We start from the raw sequence: 13,430 nt of genomic DNA on the forward strand, positions 1-13,430 counted from the left end.
TCAGCAAGAATGTCAGCTTCCTGAATCTGCATCATACTTGTGCGGAAAACTGGGACAGACTTTATAAAAATATTATTAAGTGCCACTGAATTTATCACTGGGGCAAATATCGGTGGGACCACGGCGAGGCAGCCATAAGAAGAAAGATTAGAAGCGAGTCTGAGCTGCAACTATAAAACCTATGGCCAATATCAATGAGGAGCTTGATAAAGCATAACCCAGCGTTAGGTTATTAGAGGAATATTGGGAGAGATGCTTCATAAACAACGTACTCTACAGGGCTGTGATAGAGAGATTGCAGCGATGCAGTCATGCTTAAATCAGAGTCAGAGCAATTTGAAGCCTGCGATTAAACTGCTTAAATTAGAAAGTGAAAATTTCTCAGGAGACATTAGCCAATTGAAAACGTTTTTGGAGTCTGAGGCAGTAATCAACAAAAAACTTAATTCAAGTAAAGTTGACACGTTTTACTACTTAAAAGCCATTCTAATGGGTAAAGACATTGTTGCTGAGTTTTTCAAATGTATTTCTTTGGTGCTTTGAGCACCACAAGCCGAGTGCCATCTAGTTCCATTATATTGGAGAAAAGGCCGACATCTGACACTCCCAGCAACTCATGCCAAAAAAATCCAGATTGAGAAACAGCACAACAGGTAAGAGGAGAAGTATGTATAAATAATCTTAATGGTCCCTTTAACGCTGTTTGCCCTTTAGAGCCCTTTATATGTACCACAAAATGCAAATACATGTTTCGATTCCACCTGCTCAGTGCTGGTACATACCAGCTCCCGTAGCAGCTCCTTTTCTCTGCTCCTATGGCAGCTCGACTCCTCTCCTCACCATTGATGCAAACAGAACTCTGTTGTGTGATGAAGAATGGACGAGGAGAGACTTCTTGAGGTTGAGAAATATCCTGAGCTAAACGACTCACAGTCCCTACATTATAAAGACAACAGTCAAAAACATATTGCCTGGCGAGTCAGAGATCGAGAGATCAGCTTTTGTTAAGGGCTGTTCACACATGATTTTAAGATAATGCAGAGGTGGAGGAGGTACAGAGTTTGTGAACAGGAAGTGGGCGCCCATACCGTCTCCTGTATTGTGTATATGAAGGCTAAAAAAACTCTGATCAAATGGTAAGACCAAACAGTGCTGATCTAATACGAATGAAGATTCCTCAAATGTTTTCAGAAACATATTTTAGTACACTGTTTAACTGTAATATGAGATCATAGGTTACCAGCTGACTGTCATATTGTTTCCGGACAGGAAGCTTGCATTATGTCACCCACCAGCGGTAGCAACTTTTGGTTTGGTGTAGTGCAGTGCATTCTGGTAGTTGAAGGTTTTCTACCTCTTGAGCAAAACTGAATACCACAGCCCATCTTGTTTCCCTGGTCTTGTAGCACTTTGACCTCAACTCTTATCCATCTTACTGTTTGGTTTTCTTTTCTGTCACAGCCTCACAGAGATCCTGGATTTGTAAGAATTATAGTAAGACGGCAAAGACAAACAAAGAAAGGAGTGTATGCTTAAAATGTAAATCAATAAATCACTACTGCAACTCTTCCCTGACTCCCACACAGTTTTGTTTTCCTACTGGTTTCCTGCGGGCCAGTGTCCAGCATCTGCTGCATTTAGCATTTATGGTTTCAATTTGTTTTAGATGCTATAATACACAGGCCACTTTAACTCTCAACATTTGTTTCAGTTTGTTTGCAGCATTAAAAAGTAGATGTGATAAAACTGAGAATGCATGCAGCTGTGTACCAAAAACAGAGAAACAAGATAATACATTTTTTAGGCGAGATGAAACAAAGCCCCAAGGGTCTCACGAAAAAAACTTCAAACCAAACAAAAGATAGAAGCAAATGAGTAAACAAAAAAAAAAAAGAAGTCAAAATGACAAGTGAAGTCTCGGCTGAGTTCGATAACTAAATTTAAGTGACAACAGAAACGGAAATGCCAACAGAACATTGAATTCAACACTCATCTGCACTCAAGTATGTATTTCAGCCTTTTCTTTATGCTCCTGGATATTGCTACCAATGTCCATTCATCTGCTCTGCCCTGCTTGTTTATACATGCAGCACACTGCGAGGTGCGAGTTAGGAACAAGCGTGCTGGGAGGCTGGGACTCTTTGCAGCCGTGGTGGGGGCTCAGCTTAGTGGGCAAGGGGCCAATATGTCTTTTAACATGTTTACATGGGGACCTCATGCCAGCAATAAGGGCCCACAAGCAGCTTGAAAAAGGTTTAACTGAATATCGAATGCTAAATTTGTTTGATGAAAAGGGTAATGAGAGCACGCGCTGAGCCAGGCTGTTTTTATTGTTGCTGTTTCATCAAACATTAACTCCTAAGCTTTGGTGCATCATGGTACCTGTGCCCTAAAAGAAATCCTACGAGAACAGCTGGCTGGGTCTGATTTAGTCTGGATCAGTTAATAAATCCCAGATTAAAGGATGATGTATCTTCCCATAGAGAAACCAGAATGAATACCTCATGGCTGTATGCCTTTCTGAACCTGTCAAGTTGCAGATACAGTTTACATCCATGTCTGTGAAAACATGGACGCTTCACACACATCTTCCTCTCACAAGCACATAAGAGCTATACAATCAGCACAGTTTCAAGGTGGGCACCCAAGATTAGTATCACCAATTCGGCATCTGACCAAAACTGACGAAATCCAAATCCTGAGATGACACTGTGTAATGAGCAGGGAAGTGTTTTTGCAGAACATTACGATGTCACAGAGTTGACCTTTTGCCTTTTGGATTTTCAGTGTCATCACTCCATCATTTTATTCTACTAGACATTTTTGTGATATTTTATTATAAATAGCAATATGAATTCCTGAGTTATGGCCAAAAACATAATGACCTTGACCTTTGACTTTTGAACACCAAATTCTAATCAGTTCATTGTTGAGTCAAAGTGGACGCTTGTGCCAAATTTGAGGAAGGAAGGCCTTCATGAGAAATAATCAGTTCACAGTTGAGATCATTTGTGCCAAATCTGAAGAAATTTCCCCAAGGAATTCTTGAGATATCATGTTCACGAGATTGGTACGAATGGAAAATATTTTATTACCTTTACTTTGTCTTGTGTAAGAGAGAAAATAATGCATGCATGCATGCATATGAGTGCAACTCCATCCAGATTTACACAGCAGATTGTGTTAAAGTTGAATTTAACAGCAGAAGAAATTGAGCTGTTCCCTCGAAGGACCGATATGAAGCTGAGCTGAGCTCGACTGTGTCAGGTCCACCTAAAATAAGGTGGCATTCATTTAAGGAACAAATCAAAGAAAACATGCTGAAAAGGAAATTTCATTACAGTACCTGAACCTACTTTCATGCCAAGTCAAATTCACTGCTCTCCAGAGCTCAATTTACTTTTCCATTCGATTTTCCATTTCGACTCATTTTCCATTGTGCCGTGCAAAAACCACGTACTGGGACGTGACAGGGCAGCTGGGAGATTACAAGAGGTCTGTAACTTAAAATGCAACACTGACAAAAAGAGAGAGAGAGAGAGAGAGAGAGAGAGAGAGAGAGAGAGGGAGAAAGGAAGAAAAAGGGAACCCCCTGTTTCACTTTTTGGGCGTGAGTTAATGGTTTTCATGCTTGCACACAAACTGGCTGTCAGGACGCATGGTGGAGCCCGCCAATCACCTGAGAACGGGGGTAAGTGAGCAGGTTTGAGTTCAGTGTACGCCGAAAAGCGCTTTAATGGCCTCAGGTGACTCCTCCCCCAAGTTCCTCTACCTCCTCTCTGCTATCTTTTACACATCTGCAAACCTTTTTTACACTTTATCTATTCTTGGACTGGGAGCTTTCCTCTGTCACGTCCCCCAGTTTGAGGGTTTGACCCTCCCTGGGGGTAGCCTGAGGTCTTTCTCTCTGGTGCCATCACATTCTCCTGGTCATCTATTTCTCTCAGTTTCTAACTCAGTCCTCTAGGAAGTGGTTATTCATGGGATGGAACTCTGTGTCAAACCATGCAACACTGTCCCAGCTGCTGTCAGCAGCCTGCTGTAATGATCCAACAGGATACATCACTGATGCTGCCATCAGTCTATAGATGCACAATTAGCGCACTGTTCACAGAGGAAATACAGTATGGAGAAAGAGTATCATGGTGATAGAATAGACATGTCATTTCAAAACAATATCCTCACAGTTTCAAGTCATTCACTGTAAAATTTACTGTGGGCTTCACAATTACATTAGTCAAAGTCTCATTTAAGGTCCAGTGTGTAGGAGTTATGGAAACCTATTGGCAGAAATGGAATGTGATATTTCTAACTATGTTCTTATAAGTGTAGAATTACCTGAAACTGACAATTATTACATTTTCTTTACCTTAGTATGAGCCATTTCTATCTACATATGTAGATTCCGCTATATTGTTTCTACAGTAGCCCAGCACAGATAAACCAAACACCGGCTCTAAAGTGGGCCATTTGCATTTTCATGTCGGCCAGTGTAGTTCTCCTTGCCTGGTAAGACCATCCTGATGACGTGAGCTCAACATTCTGTGTTGAACTCTGTATCAATCTGGCCCCACTAACCCCCCAAACACTTTCCTGAAATTAAAATCCAGTTGGGGCCAATCAGTGATCCACTCTGTAGTTGATAACGTAAGACGCCGATCAAGGACTGCGTTGTTGTTGATGACGTAAAATACAGGCTGCAGTTCCTGCTCCCTAGTAGGGTAAACACAGCAATAAGTGGAATTATTGGGAATGGGAAAGTTTCAGCTCTGCATTCTCACCGCTAGACACCCCTACAATGGCCACTTGTGGCAGAACTCCACAACAAGCTGAAAACACACACGTTGGCATTATAAAGTCAAAATAGCTAACATCGTTTACGCATCCAGCTGTCATAAAGCAACATTAGCATTTGAATTTAAATTTGTGTTTGTTGCACTCTGACAAATTTAGGTCAAATACTCACTCTCACTTTAGCTCTGTTTTGGTCTCCACCAACTCCTGAGAAAAGTAACTGGGTCTTTAGCTGCTAGATGCTTCACTATGTTTGCTAGCTAGTTGCTAACTTTATCTGTCTGCTGTTTGGTGTTGGGCAGGTAGAGTACAATATGTTTACCAGAGTATTTTAGCTGTTTAGCCACCTGTTTCTGAAAACAAGGTTGATGAGAGCTGTGAGCATAAACCAGTATGGTACATTTGTGGGCCAGAAAATCGAAACAATCAAACACCAAATACTAACCAAAGCAATGGGCTAAAACAGACTAAAAAGCTGCAACGTTTGGAGACAATTCTCTGTGGGGTTTATCATTATGAGCAAATAAATTACACATATTGATTGATCCATTGCTTATATAAGAATATTGATTAGCGCAGCTAAAAGAAGATAGTAAAAGATCAGCTCTAGGCCTTTTATTTACGTGGTTTAAAGATGAAAACTTCTCCACTTTTACATTCCTAAAAACAACTAGACCAATGTTATATTCATTTTTTGAATTGTGTAATTACATTGAACCAAACATTTCCAACAATGTCCAAACCCAGAGAAATCTGTGATTTAATCAAGGACACGTATCATGTCATTGGGTCGCTGTCAGTGGTGTCATGTCCTCTTTGCACATGTGATAGGGGTGTCTTTATCTGCCAGAAGTGGTCATGAACTGACTTTTTATCCAGTTTAAAGCTACATACTACTAGATTTTGGTCTTTTTAACTTTATGTTTTAACTGGATGCAGGATGTTAGTCATCTGGCTCTTAATTTATCCAAGAAACAAGTGGAGGAAATGTTAGTGGCAGCTCAGCTCCAGCCTCTGCTATGCCAAACAGCATCAGCAAGAAACACTGATGTTCAAAGTAAACTGCTTTATTCAGTGTTTTTATTGGTTGTAATCACCTAGTTTGCCTGTTTTAAAGAAGAGGCGACCTCTGTGGATCATTTGGCTCCTGGTAAGAATGTCCTAAACAATAAACACTGACTGTAATGATGGCCTTGCTCTGTCTTTTGTTGTTGTTTTGACTGAGAGACCCCTAGCAGCAATTACATATTGTATGTTTAAAGGGCTACTTCACTAACTTCACTTCATCACACCTTAAAGAAGTCAGGGGACTCGCAAGAGACTTGCACATTACTGCCTTGCAGGTGTATGCCTCCACAAACCAGTCAAGTTGCAGTTATATTTTACATCCATGTTTGTGCAGACTCATATGTAGCTATGACAGCTGACAATGCTTCAAATGTTTCTGCAAAGAAGCTGAATTTTTAAAAATGAGGTTGCGACACACACATCTTCCCCCCGAAGGCACAGAAGACCTATACAATCGAGACAGTTTCAAGATTAGCATCACCAATTCAGTGTCTGACCAAATGTTTCCCCTTCTGTTCCTGTATTATGGTATTAAATAATGGCAAGAAAAGTGTTTCTGCAGAACATTATGATGTCACAGTGACACTGACCTCTATTATATAAAAATATTAAAAAAAAAATTATTCTATAAGACATTTGTTGAAATTTTGTCATAATAAACATATGAATTCTTGAGTTACAGCCAAAAACATGTTTTGTGAGGTCACAGTGACCTTTGACCACCAAATTCTAATCAGTGCATTCATTCGTCCAAGTGGGTTGCAAAATTTGAAAAAATTACCTCAAGGTGTTCTTGAGATATCGCATTCACGAGAATGCGATGGATGCAAGGTCACAGTGACCTTGACTTTTGGTGTTTGTGCTAAATTTGAAGAAATTCCTTCAAGATGTTCTTGAGATACTGCGTTTACAAGAATGGGATGTATGGAAGTATGGACAACCTGTAAACATAATGCCTCCACCCACAACTACTGCCGGCGCAAAGTCATAAAAATGATGAATGAACAGCAATGAAAAATTTGTGTTTTGGAATAAAACACATGGGCTGGCATCTTCCACCTCGCCCTGTCTGAAGTCTAGCAAAGGTGACAGAGGTGCAGTACTACTTGCTAGTTGTTACCTATAAGAGAGTTGAGGGAAGAATAGGAGGACACCCTTCTCATTTTATCAATGGTCTCAAAGGAGAGGATGTACTCGTCATTGTCAGGGCTCCCCAGGGTGCTGCTGGCGCTGCTGCTGGTGCTCAGGTTACCGGGAGAGAAGGCTGCTGGTCCACCTGAACGAAGAAACACACACACACAGACACATACACACACACACACACACACACACACACACACACACACACACACAAAACTGTTACCCCCAGATCCAATCAGCGAAAAAAATTCATGAGCATCATAAATGTAACACCAAGAGGTTCTTATTTTGTTTAGAAAGCACTTTAGCTGCGATAAAAGCGCATATAAATAAAGTTTATTATCGTTATTATTGTTGTAAAAAGCCAATAGCCAAATCAACATCCAATAAGGTGTAAGGTGCACAGTGGAAGCAGTCCTTATACTTGGAGGCTACATGCCAACACAAGACCTTGCTCATAACATGATTTCAGCTGTCAGGCTCACTCATCTCGTGCTCTAACTCTCCTTATCACCAAACATTACTCTGACTCATACAAACCCAAATACCATGCATCGTCCAAACTGACTGCAGGCTGGAATGTGGAAATGGAGATTGGTAGAGAGTGGAAATACATTCTGCTGTGTGCTTATTGATGATAAACACGACTGCATATTGGAATGAGCACTGAGAATATGAATTAGAAATTGTATCAGCAGTAGGTTGCGCGCCTCACCAAGTGCCAGTGATTTAACTCCACTCAGGGCTCATGCATTACTCAGTCTGGCAGTGGTAGGCAGAGGGCGGGCAGTTAGCTTTAATTGTCTGAGTCACAGCAGTGACACAAACAGGAGGTTTAGAGCTCCGAGGTGACAGCAGGTCATGTGTTCACAAAGCTGTGAACATGGATGTTAGGCTCACATGACGATGGCTTAAATCATTACGTGATTATTTTGCTTAGCTTGATGATTATCTATCATGATTATGCATCTATTTTTTAAGGAAAAAAACAGTTTACTGCTACAAATTTACAGTTAAAGCTCCTTATTTTTAATATTTCACCAGAAAAAAAGTCCAAGTCTGTAACTTCAAGACCTCATGAAATACCAGGGTTGGAAATTAGCACCAGCCACCAACCTAATGCTGGTAAAATATGCAAGTGGCTGCTGGATTTGCTTCACTCATCAGCCAAAAAAACAATGGTAATCAATTAAGTGGCTGGTAGATTTTGGAATCTAGCAGCCACAGTGGCAGGTGGACAAAACAGTTATTTTCCAGAATTAAAAGTGTTTCATCTCAAAGGGACAGTTCACGCAAAATAAAGAAATACATATCATATTTTTCCTCTTATCTGTAGTGCTATTTATCAAGCTAGATTGTTTAGGTGTGAGTTGCTGAGAGTTGAAGATATTGGTTGTAGATATGTCTGCCTTCTCTCCATTATAATGGAAGGTAATGGCACTCAGCTTGTGGTGCTCAAAGCACCACAAAAATACATTTGAGAAACTCAGCAGCAGTGTCTTTTTCCAGAAATCATGACCCAGTTACTCAACATAATCCAAAGACCTTGTTGTGAGCAGTTTCTTGTAGGAACTATTTTCTTTATACCCAACTGCACCTGCCAACTGTGTCACTGTGCAGAAGGAAGTGTGCATCTACTCATGGACGAGAGGTTAGTGCTCGTGACAACGTGAGATGTAAACATTAATGTATCCTCCTTGGCTTAGCTGTAACGTTAGCTAGCTCAGTGGTTTTAGGTGAGCTAGCAGTACAGTAGATGCATGCTTCCTTCTGTGTAGTGATACGGTAGAAAAGAAAATAGCTCCTACATGAAACTGCTCACAACAAGGTCTGTGGATTATCTTGAGTAACCAGGACATGATCTCTGGAAAAAGACATTGCTGTAGATTTTTTCAAATGTACTTTTTTGCCACTTTGCCAAGCCGAGTGCCACTTAGCTCAACTATATTGGAGAGAGGGTAGACATCTCTATGGCCAATATATCCAACACATTTGGCAACTCACACCAAAAAAAATCTAGACTGATGAATAGCACTACAGGTAAGAGGAAAAATATGTATTGCTGTTTTGAGGGTGAACTGTCCCTTTAAAGCTATAACTCCTTATGACACCACAAAATGCAAACACAACACACTCTTCCCTTTTAAGACACTGCAGGTTTTCGGAGCACACAGCTACGACTGTGTTTGAGAAGCAGAGATATTTTGTTTGCCTAAAAACAAATACCTGTGATTGGTCAGATAGAATCAATCCCATTATGGCCTCAACACACCTGCTCTCTCTTCTCTGCCTCTTTTTGAGTGTTTGCCTAATAAACCAGCACGAGGGAGTGGAGGAGCACAAAAAAAAAAAAAAATCCAACACTGGTGCAACTTACCAAACTGCACTAACCCTAAACACAATCGTACATGGCCGAGAATAGACAAAATGTAACTTGTGTCAGGGTGCTTAGCCATAGATTACATTTTTATTACAATGATTTTTCACTGTAAATTGAAGGGATCTCACAGATAAGTGAAGTGAAAATAGGAAAGCAAAGACATTACTTGGTTAAAAAACATTTAGCTAGTTCCCCTTATCTTATAGTATTTGCACACACCAATTAAAACAGAGAACTTAGAGCAAGTGCTCATTGTTCTGGATGTGTAATACATCTACAGGAAAACCACATAATACAATGTAACAGCTCGGGGAGCTATCTACATATCTGTATCCATGGTGACGGATGTTTCCTGCTCATGGTTGAGAGAAGTGAGTGTGTCCCTGTTACAATTTCCTGGGCTGGTCTCAACAGGCCTACAGTTCAGTACCATGGACCTGGGCTGGTCTCAACAGGCCTACAGTTCAGTACCATGGACAGCTCCCAGTCCCTACTGGGGATCAGGCAGGCTCAGTGAAGTCTGCTCGTTCACTGGAGAACTGACTGAGCTGAGAGAAAGGAGCACAATAGCATATTTGTTGTCCCTGTTTGCTCCCTCCTTCTTTTTTGGCAAGTATGTAAATAATTATTCAGTGCAAGAATGTCAGCCTCCTAAATCTACACCATATTTTTGCTAAAAACTGGGACAATAGATGTAAAATTAATTTCCAAAGTGCCACTGACTTTGGGGCAGATATCTGTGGCACAATGGTGAAGAAAAAACAAGAAGAAAGAAGATTAGAGGCAACAACTATAAAACTTAGAGCCAATAGCATGAGCAACTATGAAAAGTAGAACCCAACACTGAGTTGTTGGAGGAATTTTGGAAGAGTTGCTTTATAAACTAAAGTTACCACTTAATGGTTGTAAACGCCTCTGTGAACCAGTCAAGTTGCAGTTACAGTTTACATCCACATCTGTAGCCATACAAGCTGACAATGCTTCAAATGTGTTTGCAAAGAAGCTGCATGCTTTGAAACGTGGTTGCTTCACACACATCTTCCCCTCGACAGCACTGAAGATCTATGCAATCAGCACAGTTTCAAGGTGGACACCCAAGATGGGTGTCACCAATTCAGCATCTGACCAAATGTCTCTTCTTCTGTTACGGAGTTATGGCATTTAGCAATAGCCAGAAAGCTGTTTTTGCAGAACATTATGATGTCACAGTGAAGCTGACCTCTGACCTTTTAAATACAAAATGCAATCACTTTACACTCATTATACTCTATTAGAGATGTGTCTGAAATTTTGTCATAAGCCTTTAAGTCAAAAACATAATATCTCCAGCCACAGCTATCACTGGCACGGAGGCATTAAAGTGCTCTACAGGACTGTGATAGAGAAATTGAAGAGATTCACCCATCACAAATGAGCCGGGGCAATTTGAACCTGACATTTAAACTGCTTAAATTAGAAATTAAAAAACTCTCAGGAGACATTAGCCAATTAAAAAGGTTTTTGGAGTCTGAGGCGATAATCGGCAAAACCTTAATTTAAGTTAAGTTGACATGTTTTACTACTTAAAATTCATTTTAATGGGTTCTGCTGCTTGATTCCTGAATGCTGGGTGCCCTCCACAGCTGCAAGAGTTGCTTAATGTGGAGTGACACTTCATACTCAAGTGATAGCAGATAGCAATTGCTTTCGGAAAGAGCCAAAGTTCATCACTGAAGAGGGAGCATTATTTTGGAAGCCAACATCTTGATAATGCTTGCGTAAAACAAATTGTGCAGTTGTAATAACAGGTCAATGTGTGTTCTGGCATTTATCCACAATACTCATTAGTAAGACTTGGATGGCAAGAATGAGGAGCATTTTGCAGTTACCGTACTTGTGCATATGAGCTGGACTGGAATAAATGTCAACTCAAATTGAACTCTTATCTCTACTTGTCCAACTGGTCACAACCTCTCTGCTGGTTGTAAAACCTCTTATTGACGTTTACTGAGTCAATCTCAGGAATGTAAATGCTAGAATAAAGAAGTTAGCCTGAGGACTGTTACGTTCACAGTCCAAAGCTGATGTGGAGGAAGAAAACCCAATGAAATGTGCAAATGGTCTCTCCTTGGATTAATGCCTGTCATTCAGCTGACTAAATCTGCCTCTTTGTCTTCATTCAGTCCTCCTACACTCATCTAAATTTCTGCTTCATCTTATTTATCTCCCTCCCATCTGCCTTATTTTCTTTCTCGCTCCATTCCCAAGCACTCTCCCTCCTACCCTCTTCATTGAGGTTGAGGTTCTGCAGGCTCTTGTTCAGGTTGCGGGCAGTGGTGGCAGCTCGGATGTTGGTGTAGGAGTTGACTGATCGCAGGCGTGGGATGGCTGGGCTGTCCCGCACTGGAGTCAGGTTACCAGGCTCTTGACATAAACACAGGAAGACATACATCAGGTCAGAGCCAGATAATTCCAAACAAGTAAAAATAAATGTTGTTCTAATGAGTGTAATGTTAGAATAAACAGCACTCCATGATAAGACTAGACCCATATTAATCTGACTAGGCAAAGATGGAGGCACTTTTTTTCCCCAATACCTGTAGAATTGTTAACACAATTTACACTGATCTTTACACACAACACTCCAGAAATGGTAATATCCTTAGCTGCAGAGAAGCATTTTACTAGGTGGAGTAGAGTATTCTTTTTGAGAATTTTTGCCCAAATTTAATTTTATGGTGAAACTGACGTACACAGGTCCTTAGGCATGTATTTGCACAAACAATGTACAAATCAGATAAATCTTTCTTTCTTCCCCTATTACTTTTCCATCTTTCCATCTGGGAGCCTCTTGCTATTTCACTGTGATAAGAGTTGTGCATTTGAGGGGAGTTCACTGTACATAGTAACATTATATGCAGATGACCTTCTTTTGTTTGTCAGGAATCCAATATGATCTATTCCATCTGTTCTGGATAAACTGGATCAATGTGGGAAATTGGCTGGTTATAAACTTAGTTTGGGGAAAAAATTAATTACATCCCGTCAACCCAGAGTCAAAAGAGTCAATATTTGAATTAAGAAAAGAAAAAAAAAGTCAGTTCTTACTTGGCAGAGGGGCCCCTAGATCTTATGACCTCCTCCTTACATCTAATCTAAAACCTCTGATAGATATATGTAGGACAGATTAGGAATGATGCTGAACCCTCCCCCTCTCCATGGCAGGAGACACCAACCTTATTTAAATGATCATGGCGTTTTCAAAACATTCCACTTTTGACCCCCCAAAAAACAATCTGCCTGCCACGCATTAATAGATGTTCTCTTGAGATCCTTATGGACAGTCCAGCCAATAATCTTATCATATCCCATATTCTTAGAATGTGGTCACAATTTAGGAAATACTATGGCCTACACAGTCCTTCCGTTAAACCACCCAAATAATCCAACCATCACATGGAAATGGGATTCATTTATTTAGTAATCCATGTTGACTCTGCTGTTCCGTTCTCTGTAACACAAATACAACCTGTGTGTGTGTGTGTGTGTGTGTGTGTGTGTGTGTGTGTGTCTCCAGTACCTGCGGTGTTGGCTGGTGATGGCACTGTGTAGTTCTTCTCCTCTTCTATAAACTGAAGGGCAACTGTACAGAAGTTGCTTTCATACTGGACCACCAGGTGACTCAGCGCTACAACCAGCTCCTGTCAAATTTGTACGGAAAGAACAGGAAACATAATGATCGTTCACTTCCACTAATTTCTTTAACTTCATTTCTTGGTATCTTCAAGCCACACAGGATTTTTCCAGGAATAATGGTAACAAATGAGTGCTAAATCTCTAACATTAACAATAAATTATTAACGCATTAACACAGTGGTTTTCAAATTATGATATGTGTCTCACTGGTGGTGCACAGAATCCCTCTACTGGTTTGCAGAGGAATCTCCAACATATATATTTTTTAATCAGAATCAGAATCAGAATCAGAAATACTTTATTGATCCCAGAGGGGAAATTATTTATGTTACAGGTGCTCCTTGCAAGAGAGGAAAGATACGTGAAAATATAA

At 40.4% G+C, this 13,430-nt stretch overlaps 1 protein-coding gene across 4 annotated transcripts in view; it reads right to left on the reverse strand.

Annotated features, from left to right (window-relative positions):
- The window catches only part of rptor (regulatory associated protein of MTOR, complex 1), a 277,608-nt gene that overhangs the window by 64,918 nt on the left and 199,260 nt on the right, over positions 1 to 13,430 (reverse strand). For all 4 annotated transcript variants that reach the window (XM_050043590.1, XM_050043589.1, XM_050043588.1 and 1 more), the window contains exons 19-21: positions 12,942 to 13,062; positions 11,645 to 11,785; positions 6,983 to 7,138 (exon numbers count right to left, since the gene is read on the reverse strand). In XM_050043590.1, coding sequence (XP_049899547.1) covers positions 6,983 to 7,138; positions 11,645 to 11,785; positions 12,942 to 13,062 — 418 coding nt within the window. The remainder of the gene's footprint in view (positions 1 to 6,982; positions 7,139 to 11,644; positions 11,786 to 12,941; positions 13,063 to 13,430) is intronic.

The sequence above is a fragment of the Epinephelus moara genome, chromosome 5 (genome assembly GCF_006386435.1).
Source record: "Epinephelus moara isolate mb chromosome 5, YSFRI_EMoa_1.0, whole genome shotgun sequence".
NCBI lineage: Eukaryota > Metazoa > Chordata > Actinopteri > Perciformes > Serranidae > Epinephelus > Epinephelus moara.